Source organism: Mus musculus, chromosome 15 (assembly GCF_000001635.26).
Source record: "Mus musculus strain C57BL/6J chromosome 15, GRCm38.p6 C57BL/6J".
NCBI classification, from domain to species: Eukaryota; Metazoa; Chordata; class Mammalia; order Rodentia; family Muridae; genus Mus; species Mus musculus.
The window spans coordinates 82,513,235-82,529,511 of record NC_000081.6 but is presented as its reverse complement, the minus strand read 5'-3'; the positions used below and the strand labels follow the sequence as shown (position 1 = coordinate 82,529,511).

At 43.2% G+C, this 16,277-nt stretch overlaps 1 protein-coding gene and 1 pseudogene across 1 annotated transcript; one reads left to right on the top strand and one right to left on the bottom strand.

The window, feature by feature from the left end:
- Positions 1–9,284: 9,284 nt before the first annotated feature.
- Positions 9,285–9,602, top strand: Gm46525 (annotated as a pseudogene).
- Positions 9,603–10,269: 667 nt separating this feature from the next.
- Positions 10,270–13,217, bottom strand: Tdg-ps. Its single transcript, XM_006521630.2, has one exon. The coding sequence runs from the start codon at positions 13,098–13,100 to the stop codon at positions 11,835–11,837; it is 1,266 nt and encodes a 421-aa protein (XP_006521693.1). The 5' UTR covers positions 13,101–13,217; the 3' UTR covers positions 10,270–11,834.
- Positions 13,218–16,277: the final 3,060 nt, after the last annotated feature.

The following is a 16,277-nucleotide window of genomic DNA, read 5'->3' as shown; positions in this document are numbered from 1 at the left end:
GTTAAGGAACTATGATAACCTCAGTGTAGTGATCAATAGATCCTCGCTGTGTAGTTATGCTTTTTTCTCCCATTGACCCTTTGTGGGTAGGCCTGATAGTTTTGGTCTTGTTTGTTCTGATATATGGACTCTGTTACTGTTTGAAACTGTGTGTGGAGGCAGTCAAGACAGGTCAGAAAATCCTTATAGAGCAACAAGAAAGTATGTCGGAAGAGGAGAAGGGCTTAAAAAGAAAAAGGAAAAAGAAAGACACAGTGTTATCAGGTGGACAGAAAGGACAAAATAAAAGAGCCGAGGCGGAGGAGGAAGGCGAATTAGCTTCTGCGCCTCCTCCCTATGCCTCCTTGGCAGCCACCTATAAGTGGACCTTCTGTCCAGAGATTTGGAGAGAGGTTAGACTCTCCTTGCTAGGATGTCCTGTTTTCACTGACCGAACAGGGCAGAGATATCATGAGCCTCTGGATTTCAAGGTAATTAAGAATTTGGCTGAGTCTGTGCGGACATACGGCCTGAGTGCTTCCTATACTGTGGCTCAGGTGGAGGCCTTGAATAGACACTGCATGACGCCATCCGATTGGGCAGGCTTGGTGAAGGCATGCCTTTCACCTGGGCAGTATTTAGATTGGAAAGCCTTCCTTATCGAATTTGCAAGCGAACAGGCAGCTGCTAACGCTGTTGCAGGAAATCCAGCTTGGGATAGGGATATGCTGCTTGGTCAAGGTCGGTTTGCACAACAACAAACAGGATATCCACTGCAGGTGTTTGAGCAGGTGAATCAGATTGCCATAAGGGCATGGAAATCATTGCCCAACAGAGGGGAAGTTAGTGGAAACTTAACCAAGATCATACAAGGTCCCACTGAGCCGTTCTCAGACTTTGTAGCAAGGATGGTTGAGGCAGCAGGAAGAATCTTTGGTGACCCTGATACTGCTATGCCCCTGATAAGGCAGTTAGTTGGTTTATGAACAGTGTACCCAAGAATGTAAGACTGCCATTACGCCCTTTAAAAGCAAGGGTATCGAGGCATGGATGAAGGTTTGCCGAGAGCTTGGTGGGCCATTGACCAATGCTGGTCTTGCTGCAGCTGTCATGCAGTTGCAAAAGAGAAAGAGGGATGCGCCTCTCGGAGCTTGCTTTAGGTGTGGCAAGCAGGGACACTTGAGGAAGAATTGTCCTGAAAAAGGAAGTGGCTCCAGGGGAAGCGGGACTCGCCCCCCTGGAGTCCCTTTGTGTCCAAAGTGTAGGAAAGGGAACCACTGGGCTAGTGAATACAGATCAGTCAGAAACATCCATGGCCAGCCTCTTACTCCTGGAAATGAACGTGTGTGGTCAAAAAACGGGCAGCGGGGCCCTCGCTTCCAGGGCCCGCAAATATATGGGGTAGTGGACAGTTTCCAGGGGGGAAGAGGAGACCTGGCCAACATTGAGACATCCCCACAACCTCGGAGAGCCACTCAAGGTTCAGCAGGATTGGACCTCCATTCCACCACCAGACTCGTATTAACTCCCCAGATGGTCACACAGGTGATTGAGACAGATTTTAAAGGTCCTCTACAAAAAGATACGGTAGGATTGTTATTTGGCCGCTCCTCGTCTGCTTTATGCGGGCTCATTGTCCATCCAGGAGTTATTGACCCTGATTATCAAGGGGTAGTTAAGATTATGGTCTCATCACCACGAGGTATTGTGTCCATCTCCCCTGGGGATCGAGTAGCTCAAATTGTACTTTTTTAGCCTTCATGGGCTCTTCCCCTCCGCTGGTAAACAAAGAGGAAAAGGAGGGTTTGGTGCCTCGGGCGTAGACCTGACATGTCTCTCTCTCCAGATGGACCAGCGTCCAGTTCTGGAGTTGAGGGTGGATGACAAAGCCATCCTAGGGCTCCTAGATACTGGAGCTGATCGCAGCATCATAGCACAGAAGGATTGGCCCCAGGGATGGCCAGTGCAAAATTCTAATCAGATGCTGCGAGGCCTAGGGTATGCAAAAGCTCCGGATATGAGTGCACGGAGTCTGAAATGGAAAGATGCTGAGGGCCATTCAGGGGAAATTCAGCCTTACGTGCTGGAGCTCCCCATTTCTTTATGGGGAAGAGATCTATTAAAAGATTTAGGCTTGAGACTTACCAATGAATCTTCACCTACTTCTCGGCATCTGATGCAGGATATGGGGTGGCACCCTTCCTATGAGTTAGGGAAATATTTGCAAGGAAAAAAGTCCCCCATGATACAGAGGAGGAAAATGAATACTGAAGACCTGGGTTTTTCCTAAGGGCCACTGAGGAGGGCATTCCTATAACCTGGAATAAGAGGGATCCAGTGTGGATACCTCAGTGGCCCTTGTCTAAGAAAAAATTACAGGCAGCTAAAAGTTGGGTTGAGGAGCAACTTCAATTAGGCCATATTCGTCCCTCTGTTTCACCATGGAACTCATCTATTTTTGTGATAAAAAAAGAAGTCAGGCAAATGGAGATTGTTGCATGATCTTCGAGCCATCAATGCACAGATGCAGGTTATGGGGCCCATACAAAGAGGCTTGCCCTTATTGTCTGCTTTGCCCCAAGATTGGCCCCTTATAGTAATAGATATTAAAGATTGTTTCTTTTCTATTCCACTTTGTGCTCAGGATAGTGAACGTTTTGCCTTTACTCTTCCATCATGTAACCACGAGGAGCCCGATGGAAGATATGAGTGGATTGTGTTGCCCCAAGGCATGGCTAATAGTCCCACCATGTGCCAGTTATATGTTAGTCAAGCCATAGAGTCAATTAGAAAAGCCTTTCCCAAATTGCGTTGTGCACATTATATGGATGATGTCCTCTTGACAGCAAAGACAGAAAAATATCTTCATTCAGCCTATATTGCCTTGGTGAAAGAGTTACAAAGGTGGAAGCTGTATATAGCACCTGAAAAGGTTCAACAAGATCAAGTAGTTTCCTATTTAGGTGCCAGGATTTCTCTTACTGAGGTGCAGCCACAAAAGGTTCAGTTAAGATTAGATTATTTACATACTCTTAATGATTTTCAGAGACTATTGGGAGATATTAATTGGATTAGGCCATATTTAAAGATACCTAATGTTGTATTAAAGCCCTTGTTTAAGATATTGGAAGGAGATCCAGATTTAAATTCAGTGAGGAGTCTGACTCCTGAGGCTAGACAAGCCTTATCCATTGTAGAAAAGGAGCTGAGTAAAGCGCAATTAATGAGATGTAAGGAGGGAATGCCCATCAACCTTTTGATACTGCAAACAGAAATGCAGCCCACTGGTTTAGTTTGGCAGGAAGGACCTTTGCTCTGGATTCATCCAAGAATATCCATGGGTAAGACTGTGGAACATTATCCAACTGCAGTAGCAAATTTGGCGTTGGTAGGAGTTCAGCAATGTTTGCAGCATTTTGGATGTCAACCGAGTATACTGGTTACTCCCTATGATAGTCATCAGCAAAAGGTTTTGGTAGCCACAGTGGATGAATGGGCCATTCTGTTTTGCAGCTTTAATGGCATAATAGATAATCATTATCCAAAACATCCATTGGTTACCTTTTATAAAGCTCATGCTGTTGTGTTTCCTAAGATAGTGCAGGAAAGGCCCATTTCAGGAGCGGTGAATGTGTTTACAGATGGGTCCAAAACTGGATGTGGAGCCTATCTTATTGAATCTCAACAACCGGTTCTTAGGCAATATCAACCCGGAGCACTCCAATTGGTGGAGTTACAAATTGTATTAGAAGTATTTAAAAATTGTCCTTTTTCCTTCAATTTAATTTCTGATTCTCAGTATGTGGTTAATATGGTTAAAGGATTAGAAGTTGCAGGACAAATTCGATCGCATAGTCCTATATTTGAATTGGCCGCTACATTGCAGCAGCTCATTTGGCAGTGCTCCACTCCAGTGTATATTAATCATATTCGCGCCCATACAGGGCTCCCAGGACCTTTGAGCAGAGGGAATGATGTTGTGGATGCCTGCACGCGAATGCAATTTGTGTTTCTATCCACCACCTTAGAATTGGCCAAAGCCGTTCATGATAAGTTTCATGTTAATTCTAGTACCTTGCAGAAAAGGTTTCATATCTCTAGGGCTGAAGCACGAGGCATAGTTGTCTCCTGTGGGCATTGTGCTGTGTTCCAACATCCTCCTCCTTTTGGAGTGAATCCTCGGGGCCTATTGCCCCTTCAGGTGTGGCAAATGGACGTTACTCATGTTCCTGAGTTTGGAAAGCTTAAATATGTTCATGTCTCAGTGGATACCTGCTCAGGTATCGTACATGCCACACCTATGTCAGGGGAAAAAGCAATTTATGCTATCCAGCATTGTCTCGATGCCTGGGCTGCCTGGGGTAAACCCCAACAGCTTAAAACAGATAATGGACCTGCTTATACTGCAAAGACCTTTATGTCCTTTTGTCAACAAATGGAAGTGCAAGTGAAGCATGGCTTGCCCTATAATCCTCAAGGGCAGGGGATTATTGAAAGAACCCATAGAACCATCAAAGAAATGTTATACAAACAAAAGGGGGGAATAGGCTATAGCCGCACCCCTAAGATGAGACTTTCTTTAGTTCTTTATACTTTAAATTTTGTAAATTTGAATAAAGATGGCCATGCAGCAGCAGATAGACATGTTCAAAGAGTACCTGGCCTACAAGGATATGCCAGGTGGAAAGATGTGCTTACAGGCACATGGAAAGGACCAGATTCGGTGTTGACGTGGGCGAGAGGGTCTGTTTGTGTGTTTCCACAGGACCAGACAGAACCTCTTTGGGTGCAGGAGAGATTGGTGAGACGCTGCAAGAATGAGGCTCCTGATCCAGTTGCTCCTGTGGATGTGGTGGATGATCCCACAAGCACAAAGGATGGAGCTGAGATGAGAGATCCTTTCGGTATTCCAGAAGCCGATACCAGTTCGACATGACATTCAAATTTTTCCACGCTTTTTGATCCCTGAATTCCCCTTAAAGAGATAGCCCCTTTGGCTATCTATCCCTTGCTTCAGGGAAGATGAGCGGGGATGAGAGCCCTGGGATGTATGCTTGTTATAGTGTGTGTGTGTTTGGCACATGTGTTAGGTGCAGAGTGTGTGGGCCCGCACTTTCGCCATGGTAGCATAGGCTTTTGCTGCAGTGGAGGCGGGACAATCTCCTCAGATTCGGTTTGCCGCTCTAAATGAAATTATGCTGCATTATGCCGTGGGTTGCGAGGCTAAGCATTGCACAGAGGATAGCTTGCTGTTGGCATCCTGTGGAAGGCACGTCTGATTGCATGAAGGTTCAGTGTCCTAGTTCCCTTCCCCCAGGAAAAACGACACCGGAGCTGGCCAAGACCTCTCTGGGTGATGAGCCTAAGGGATGGTTTTGTGTAGGGCCCCTATGCTTGCACACTGGGGATCAGACCTCTACCTTCACCCATGAGGCTTGCTTGCAGCAATTAAGATCTGGCCATAGATTAATCAACATCCTGGCCTTTTGATGCACCTGCCACAAGCAAAACACAATCTCCCCAGGTGTGGCTTGGCATGATAGAGAGGTAGTCAGTGATAAGACTCCCTGGGCATGTCACCAACCTAAGACAGGGATCAAACCAATGCTGTTTGTCACCCAAGGACGGGTAAGGGGCATGGCTGCGGGGGGCCATCTACAGACATTCTGACAGAAAAGAAAAAAGGGGGAGATGTTAGGAGCGGGTGTGGCGGCAGTGCCAAAGGCACCAGGGACTGTAGCTAAGTCGTATGACTTGCACCTGACTTCCTCATATAAGCCACAAACATCTTGAGAGCTGCGCAGGTGCACCAGGATACCGATGAATCCAGTTTGATGGAGATATGCCCCTGCTGCCCTGATTAGCTGAAGCTGCATGCCTGGTGAGGCGGCGTGGCCTGCTGTGTGTGGATGAGAGTATAAAAGGAGTGAGAGGCCCAGGGTTCGGGGGAGATATAAACAAGAAGAATCAGGACTGAATAAACTGCTGTTAGAAGGACTGGTGGTCGTGTCGTTCTTGCTGGTCGAGAGCGGACGCGACAAGAAGGTACTCTACCCAATTCATTCTATGAAGCCACAATTACTCTGATACCTAAACCACACAAAGATCCAACAAAGAAAGAGAACGTCAGACCAATTTCTCTTATGAATATCGATGCAAAAATACTCAATAAAATCCTCACAAACTGAATCCAAGAACACATCAAAATGATCATCCATCATGACCAAGTAGGGCTCATCCCAGGGATACAGGGATGGTTTAATATATGGAAATTCATCAATGTAATCCACTATATAAACAAATTCAGAGACAAAAAACACACGATCACCTTGTTAGATGCTGAGAAAGCATTTGACAAAATCCAACAAACCTTCATGATAAAAGTGTTGGAAAGATCAGGAATTCAAGGCCCATACATAAAAATAATAAAAGCAATCTACAGCAAACCAGTAGCCAACATCAAACTAAATGGAGAGAAACTCTAAGCAATCCCACTAAAATCAGGGACTAGACAAGGCTGCACACTTTCTCCCTACCTATTCAATATAGCACTTGAAGTTCTAGCCAGAGTAATTCGACAACAAAAGGACATCAAGGGGATACAAGTTGTAAAGGAAGAAGTCAAATATCACTATTTTCACATGATATGATAGTACATATAAGTGATCCTAAAAATTCCACCAGAGAAATCCTAAACCTGACAAAAAGCTTCAGTGCAGTAGCTGGATATAAAATTAACTCAAATAAATAAATGGCCTTTCTCTACACAAATGATAAGGAACTGAGAAAGAAATTAGGGAAACAACACCCTTCACAATAGTCACAAAATAAAATACCTTGGTGTGACTAACTAATAAAGTGAAAGATCTGTATGATAAGATCTTCAAGTCTCTGAAGAAAGAAATTGAAGAAGATCTCAGAAGGTGGAAAGATCTCCCATGCTCATGGATTGGCAGGATTAATATAGTAGAAATGGCTATCCTGCCAAAAGCAATCTACAGATTCAATGCAATCCCCATCAAACTTCCAAGTCAATTCTTCACTGAGATAGAAAGGACAATTTTCAAATTCATCTGGAAATATACAAAACCTAGGATAGCAAAAACTATTTTAAACAATATAAGAACTTCTGGTAGAATCACCATGCTGACATTAAGCTGTATTACAGAGCAATTGTGATAAAAAACGGTATGGCACTGGTACAGTGACAGACAGGTAGATCAATGGAAAAGAATTGAAGACCCAGAAATGAATCCACACACCTATGGTCTATTGATGTTTGACAAGGGAGCTAAAACCATCCAGTGGAAAAAAGACAGCATTTTCAATAAATGGTGCTGGCTCAACAGGTGGTTATCATGTAGAAGAATGTGAATCGATCATTCTTATCTCCTTGTACAAAGCTCGAGTCTAAGTGGATCAAAGGCCTCCACATAAGACCAGAGACACTGAAATTAAGAGAGGAGAAAGTGGGGAAAAGCCTGAAAGATATGGACACAGGGGAAAAAGTCCTAAACAGAACAGCAATGGCTTGTGCTGTAAGATCAAGAATCAACAAATGGGACCTCATGAAATTGCAAAGCTTCTGTAAGGCAAAAGACACTGTCAATAAGACAAAAATGCCACCAACAGATTGGGAAAGGATTTTTACCAATCCTAAATCTTATAAGGGACTCATATCCAATATATACAAAGAGCTCAAGAAGCTGGACTCCAGAAATTCAAATAACCCCATTAAAAAAATGGGGCACAGAGCTAAACAAAGAATTCTCAACTGAGGAATACCGAATGGCTGAGAAGCACCTGAAAAAATGTTCAACATCCTTAACCATCAGGGAAATGCAAATCAAAACAACCCTGAGATTCCACCTCACACCAGTCAGAATGGCTAAGATCAAAAATTCAGGTGACAGCAGATGCTAGCAAGGATGTGGAGAAAGAGGAACACTCCTCCACTGTTGGTGGGATTGCAAGCTTGTACAACCACTCTGGAAGTCAGTAAGAAGGTTCCTTAGAAACTTGGACATAATACTACCAGAAGATCCAGCAATATGTCTCCTGGGCATATACCCAGAAGAAGTTCCAACTGGTAATAAGAATGCATGCTCTACTATGTTCGTAGCAGCCTTATTTACAATAGCCAGAAGCTGGAAAGAACCCAGATGTCCCTCAACAGAAGAATGGATACAGAAAATGTGGTACATTTACACCATGTTGTACTACTCAGCTATTAAAAACAATGGATTTATGAAATTCTTGGACAAATGGATGTATCTGGAGGATATCATCCTTAGTGAGGTAACCCAATCACAAAAGAAGTCATTAGATGTGCACTCACTGGTAAATGGATATTAGCCCAGAAACATAGAACACCCAAGATACAATTTGCAAAACACAAGAAAATCAAGAAGATAGAAGACCAATGGGTGGATACTTCATTCCTCCTTAGAATGGGAACAAAATACCCAAGAAAGGAGTTACAAAGTTTGGAGCTAAGATGAAAGGATGGACTATCCAGAGACTACCCCACCCAGGGATCCATCCCATAATCAGCCACCAAACCCAGACACTATTGCATATGCCAGAAAGATTTTGCTGAAGGGGGGACCCTGTTATAGCTGTCTCATATGAGGTTTTGCCAGTGCCTGGCAAATACAGAAGTGGATGCTCACAGTCATCTATAAGATGGGATACAGAGCCCCCAATGGAGAACTAGAGAAAGCACCCAAAGAACTGAAGGGGTCTGAAACCCTATAGGTGAAACAACAATATGAACTAACCAGTACCCCCATAGCTCGTATCTCTAGCTGCATATGTAGCAGAAGATGGCCTAGTCGGCCATCACTGGGAAGAGAGGCCCCTTGCTATTGCAAACTGTATATGCCCCAGTACAAGGGAATGCCAGGGCCAAGAAGCGGGAGTGAGTGGATAGGGGAGCAGGGTGGGGGGAAGGTATAGGGAACTTTTGGGATAGCATTTGAAATGTATATATATAAAGAAAATATCTAATAAGAGAAAAAAAGACAAAAAAAACAATACTGAAAGAAAGCACACAGATCCATTCGCAAGGACAAAATTGGAGCATACATGCTGTGGAATGCCACAGTTCCAAGAGACTAAGTTTCCGTGGAACTCTTCGCCTCAGGTCTGCATCCAGGCTTTTGGCCTGTCATGCATGTCACTACTGGAGTAGATATAGCACTCTTTGTCCTAATTTTGTGGATCAAGCTTTAAGATCCATTAGGGCTAAGTATAAAAAGGCTTTTATTGCTTCTTTTCCTGGCCACCCTCAGAGAGCAGCAGCCATGGCCCTGCACTACCCCATGGTCATGGGTCTCAACAAGGGCCACACAGTGATAAAAACCATCAGCAAACTGAGACACAGCCAGTGCTGCAGGCACCTCACCAAGCACACCAAGTTCGTGTAGGACATGATCCAGGAGGTATGCTGCTTTGCATCCTATGAGTGGTGAGCCATGGAGATACTCAAAATGTCCAAGGACAAGCATGCACTCAAGTTCATCAAGAAGAGGGTGGGCATGCACATCTGCGCCAAGAGAAAGCAGGAGGAGCTGAGCAACGTGCTGGCAGCCATGAAGAAGGCAGGGGCCAAGAGGGATTAATAAATCCTCCCCCCAAAAAAGTTCGTTCCTACCAAAAAAAATTTTAAAGGCTTTTATTTTATATTATATGGATGATATTCTTATAGCAGGCAAAAAACAGGATTTAACTGAATTAATTTTGAAAAATATGATTGAGGTATTGACCCAGCATGGACTAATTATTGCCCCTGATAAAATTCAACATAACAGGCCAATAAATTAGTTAGAAAATTTTCATAATGAATATATCATATCTCAAAAATTACAATTTAGGATTGATAAATTAAAAACACAGTGATTTTCAAAAATTATTGGGAAATATTAATTGGATTAGACCTTATTTAAAAATTACCACAGGACAGTTTCATCATTTATTTGAAATTCTTAAAGGAGATCCTGATCCCAAGTCTAAGAGACAGCTTACAAAAGAAGCCTTAAAGCAACTAGAATTGATAGAACAAAAGATGCAAGATGCAAAGTTAAAACAAATTATTTAAAACCATGGTCTCTTTATTATACTTAAAACATCTTACACCCCTACTGCATGTTTATGGTAAGAAGGTGTACTAGAATGGATTTATTTCCCTCATACTCAAGTAAAAATGGCATCTTCTTATCCTTTTATGTGTAGTCAATTAATTATTTTTTTGCCATTCTTAATGTTTATTGTAAAAACGCTCAGACTGCGCATGTTTAAAATCTCAGTATTATTTAATGAGAACGCCCCACCCTGCCATGTACAGGGTGCCCCGCACTCGCTACTCACCCACCATGTTAAGGAAAAGCACCAGGAAGTACAGAGGGTCCTCATGGCTGCTCTCCAGAGTTATAATTTAAAGGTATTTCTCCATGGTAAAACTACAATAGTTAAATACCAAGGCAATACTACATGCTTTACATAGTCCCATGAAAAAAAGAATTCAGTTGATCCTAATCCCTGATGCAAGGCACTTCAAAGCACCCGCATAAAATGCCCATGTAAACAGCAGTGCAGTGCACCTTCCAAATAACATGACTTGTGCACAACCTGACCCAGACAGAAGGAAAAAGAAAGCCCATCACTGCCACAGCTAAAGGCATGTTAAAATTTCCACCAAGAAACTGCTTCCCTCATTATTCACAGAACAGGCTACATAACCTTTGTGAGATACAAAACCCTCGTGGGCATTTCATACTCCCAAACCAGCACGCGCCAGGGGTGGGCACCAAGTCAGAGTGCTCAGGAGTGAGAGCGCTAGGCATCGCTGAACACGCACGTTTCCTAGCCACCAGCCCGGGCAGGCTGTCTGTAGCACCATGGAAAATGCATGAGCAGCCACAAAGGTACAAATTCCAATCAGCTCTTTCACGAGGCTCACTTAGTCCACAGTAATCAACAGTAGTGACAATAATTTTTAAATCATTGACAAATGATTAGCTTTCCCTAGAAGAGAAGTTCTGTATCAGTACATCCCATGTACACAGCACCAGTTTAAACAGGGTTATCAAACACCTGCAGCAGCGCATGGCTAACTGGAAAGTTCATTTTTTAGCGCTTTCCAGGTCGGGATAAAATCACAACAGTGATGAACACTGACGGGGGATTCAGTAAAACAGAGGGGTGGCAACTGTCCAGGTTCTACTGCCTTCTCAGGAACCACAAGAGGCAGAGGCCAACGGCAGGGCTCAGGCCCCATCAGGTTTCTACTACCAAACAACTGCCACACACACTACTGGGAGAGTAAGGGGGTCTGCGTGTGACTGCAACCCAGAGGGTTCTGAGTCCACCTCCAGCTTCGAGTCCACGGAGGGCGGAGGGTTAGTCGGTGTCCAACAGAGACAGGCACATCTGCCTTTCACCAGCTTGATTCTTAGTAGCATGCCCTACTTAGGCATTTAAAGGGATAAGGGCATATATAGGTATGCACAGTGAAGAATCAACTATAAATATTCCGACTGTTGCTTTTTTAAAATTACAGATTGAAGTGACTCCTCAGAGAAAACCAGTTTCTTCATAAATGAAATATAGTATATAAAAAGCTGGAACGATGGGTAGTTAAAATACAAAACTCAAGTACAAAACACCCTATTTTTCCTTTCCAAACTACACAGATTCATACAGTTGACTCTACCATATAACTGCTTCATATATAATTACACCACTAGCGTAAAGGACCATTAACACTAAAGCCCCTCAGTTAGCACACTGAGGCTCTCTGTCCTGAGGTCTGCATTAGAACTGCAGCCCTGAGCCCGAGCTGAGAGGCACCCTTCCTAAGTGTGGCTCTCTTCTTCCTGCTCTCGGGTCCCACAATTATTAAAAGAAGGGATCTGCTCTGCAAACGACTGTGCCATCCACTGCCCATTCGGAACATCGCCGGGGGCTGCTTCTCCTCTCGGCTCCGCACTGTGGGCTGTTAGCCCATTTGAAGCAATGCCACAAGGTTCCCCATTACATGGGTTTTCCCCATAGGCGCCGCCGTAAGCTGCCTTATAGCCTGGATCATACTTTTCTTCCTTAACTGCCATCTTCTTTGCATCCTCTTGCGCAAGCTGCAGGTCAAATGTATACTGCACTTCCTGAACGTCCGCGTTGCGTTCAATGCCTTTCAGCTGGTCTCTCAAGTCCTTCAGCTTAATGTAGTAATGAACTTTGTCCTGGGCCCGGGGAAACTGAGCACATCTGGCGCTGGACGACGGCATGACGTAGCACAGAGTTTCTGTGTCTGGGATCTTGTGGGGTTGAAGCCCAAATTCCAAGTTCTTAACCTTTACTCCAAAAACTTCTTTACTGAAAATTTCATAAATACATTTTCCATTAAACACCGCTATTCGTGGCTGATATTTCTGCAGTTTCTGCACCAGGATGCGCCCTCCTTCCCGGAACTCTTTACTAGACAGATCCTTGCTGCCCGGCGTCGTCCGTTCCACCATGTTGGTGAATCCGATGCCGTACTTGCCGGGTAAGGTGTGGTCATTCATGTGATTCAGCTGCACCTCACTCAGCCCCGACATGAACAGACACTTCCAGAAGTGATTTCCAGGCCCAGGGTAGTGATGTCCTTTGTAAGCAGCCATTAATCCCGGGTTAATGCCAATGATCACAATATCCAGATTGAAGGTCAAAATGTCAGGAAGAGTCTTGGTCAGAAGCTCAGCTTCAGAGACGCCGTTGAAGCGGTCCACTTTCCTTTTCACTTTAAACGCGTCTGTGATTTTCTCCTGCTTTTCTTTTGATTTTGTAGACTTGCCGGATTTCTTCGACGTAGCAGGTTTTTTGGGCTCCACTGGTTCCTGGGGCTCTGCTGCTCTGGGTTTCCTTTTCCTTCTCTTTGGAGCTTCTGGTGCAGGTTCCTGGACAGGAGCGTCTGTGGGCACCTGCTGTTCTGTCACGGTTGCCATGTTAGGAGCTACTGCTGGCACCTGCTGTCCAGTCATGACTGCCATGTTAGGAACTTCTGCCATCATTTGTTGAAATAGAAATGAATACAAAGCTTGAACTTGCTCCAGAGAATAGCTGAGCGCAGCCTCTGCGTCCATGGCGGCGCCGCCGAGGGTACGGCCACTCCTGCCGAGCCCACGGGCGCCCGCTCTGCCGCTCAGCGCGCGGACTCACCACAGGATCGGGGTGGCTGGTGGATGGACGGCGCTGGCCTCGGCCCCTACCACGCTGCTACATCACCGTGGCGAGTCCCCCCAATTAATTATTAAAAGGAGGATAAGATCCAGGGAATTATTTGGCAAAGAAATGCATGAAGTTGTTATTCCATATGATAAGGAGCAATTGGAGTATTTACTTCAAACTGCAGATGATTGGGGAATAGCATTAGCTCAGTATGTGGGACAAATTAAATGTCATGTACCTCAACACCCTATATTAAAGTTTGCAGAAGAAACAGAAATAATTTTTCCTTCTAAACTAGCATTGGAACCCATTTCTGATGCCCTCTTGGTATTTACAGATGGGTCATCCACTGGAACCTCAGCTGTCTCTATAAAAAATAGAACTGTAGTTATTAAAAAGGCAAAAGAAACTCCTGCACAGCAGACAGAAATTGCAGTTATCACTGCCCTTGAACACCTGCCTGAAGAGTTTAACCTTTATACAGATTCAAAATATGTAGTTCATTTATTTCCTGATATAGAGACAGCTCTTATATCTGGGAGTTCCAAAATTATAACACTCTTGCTTCAGTTGCAAAATATAATTCAATCAAGAAAAAGAAAAGTTTTATAGGACATATCAGAGAACATACTGGCCTGCCAGGTCCATTGGCTTCAGGAAATGCTATGGCAGATTTATTAACGAAGGATCGCGTGATTGCTAGTATGGTTGAACAAGCATCGGAAAGTCATGCCTTACATCATCAGAATGCATTGGCCTTGAGAAGGATGTTCAATTTGACATGAGAAAAGGCTAGACAAATTGTGAATTATTGTAAACATTGTCCTGATGTATATCATTCATTGAAAATGGGAGTTAATCCAAGGGGCCTTAAACCTCAAGTTTTGTGGCAAATGGACATAACTCATATCCCAGAATATGGAAAGTTGGCCTATGTACATGTTACTGTAGATACATATTCTCATGTGGTTATGGATACTGCTAGAACTGGGGAGGCTGTGAAAGATGTCATACAACATCTTATTATGTGCTTCTCCTCCTTAGGTGTGCCAAAAAGAATTAAAACTGATAATGCTCCAGCTTAAACTTCTCAACCTTGTGCAAAATTTTGTATTAAATGGGGCATAGAACATACAACAGGAATTCCATACAACCCCCAAGGTCAGGCTATCATAGAAGACTCATCAAAATCTTAAAGTACAACTTCAGAGCTTAAAATCTAGTGGTCATTACTACTCACCTCATCAAGTATTAAGCCATGCTTTATTTGCCATTAATCACCTTAATACAGATGATAAAGGCTTTACCCCTATGTAAAAACATTGGGCCCCCCTACAGCAGACTGTTACTCCTTTAATGATGTGGAAGAATCTTTTAACAGGCACATGGGAAGGGCCAGATGTGTTAATCACCTCAGGAAGAGGATATGCATGTGTTTTTCCACAGACTGCAGAGACCCCGGTCTGGATCCCAGACAATTATTCGACCCTTCCACCAGAAAACCTCTATCAAGAACCCAGAAGAGAAAGAAGCAAAAGAAGTAATGAAGAAAATCAAGAAGCTTGATCTCTCTTCTCCACAGGCAGCCGCTCCTCCTGAACTGTCATCTACCACAGGATAGATCCACCCACTTGGGGACAACTGGAGAGAAACTCACCCAGAGAGCACAACAAATAATCTCTGATACCAGGAAACCACCATCAGCAGAAAATATGTTTCTTGCTATGCTTGCTGTGTTTTCTATGCAGGTATGCTATGCCTCTGCAACCTCGTTTTGGGCCTATCTATGTTCCCCATCCTCCACTTCTTCATCCCATGGACTGGGGAGATAATGTGCATATCAGAGACATGACTAATAATACTGAGCTGCTAGGGGGACACGCTGATCCCCCCCCATTTGACTTCCTCTGTAATTAAATATGAGGAAATGTCAGACTCTGCCCCAATCTATGTTACTTTAAAGGGAATACCCCCCCATGGGTTGCCTTCCCACTAGTTATAGAACTTTTCTTTCTGATGCTCCAGATAGATCCTGATGCCCCCCCCCCCGAGTTGTAAAAGATTAATGCTTTCAATAATGATTTTGAGTGATTATAATTATGATGAAACATTTATAAGGCCAAAAGAAACAATGCCTCTGAAAGAATGTCTACAAGAATATTGGGACAATGATAAATTGTGGGTATCCTTGCTTTCAGGTGATAGTCCAAGATGGCTTAAATGTGGGTTTAGTTTCTGGGCTTCAGTACATGATACTTGGAAAACTCAAGAAAGAAATTATGATTATTCCATAGTCTCAACATTTTATAATAATAGGAAACAGTTAACTAATGAGTTACACTCTTTCATGCATATAGATCTGATACATTTACAAATGAGTCTATTAATAGATGGTTCACTACAGGATGGATGAAATCTATTTATGTCAGGCATTCTCTTTCACATAATATTTCTAATGGGTTTTTGGGGGGTTATTTAGACTTTTTGCTGCAACTATCATGGTTCTTAAAAAAAAAAGCCTAAGAAATCTAAGAGCACTCCTTTGGTACTTAGATCTTGCCTAAACTATCCTTATGGTATACTCACTGGACAGTTCTCAGATTTAAAAATTATTAAAGTAAAACGATCTTATCAGGTCAGCTGTTTCAAATGTATTGTAACTAACTGTGTTGATCCTATTTTAATTAAGAATTATTCAGTTATTTTGATATTACAAGGACCTTCTTATATTATGCTTCCTGTAGATTTAAAAGAAGATGTTTGGTTTGATGATGTAGCCTTGCAAACACTTAAGAGAGTTAATGAGCTAATTAGACCAAAGCATTTTGTTGCAACTTTAATTTTAGGCATTAGTGCTCTAATAGCCTTCTTACTTCACTTACAGTCTCAACAATCGCCTTAGTCTCAAATATGAAGACAGCACATTTTGTTGATGACTTAAATAAAAATGTCTCTTTAACACTTGCAGGGCAACGAATTTTAGATAAAAAATTAGAAGTAAAACTTGATGCTTTAGAGGATGTAGTTTTGGTATTAGGACAAGAAGTGGAAAATATTAAAGTTCAGCTTTCTATCAAGTGGATGCCAGGTTT

What these genes read in the sequence shown, in the direction of transcription:
- Tdg-ps (XM_006521630.2), bottom strand. Translation starts at nt 13,100, where the DNA reads ATGGACGCAGAGGCTGCGCTCAGCTATTCTCTGGAGCAAGTTCAAGCT.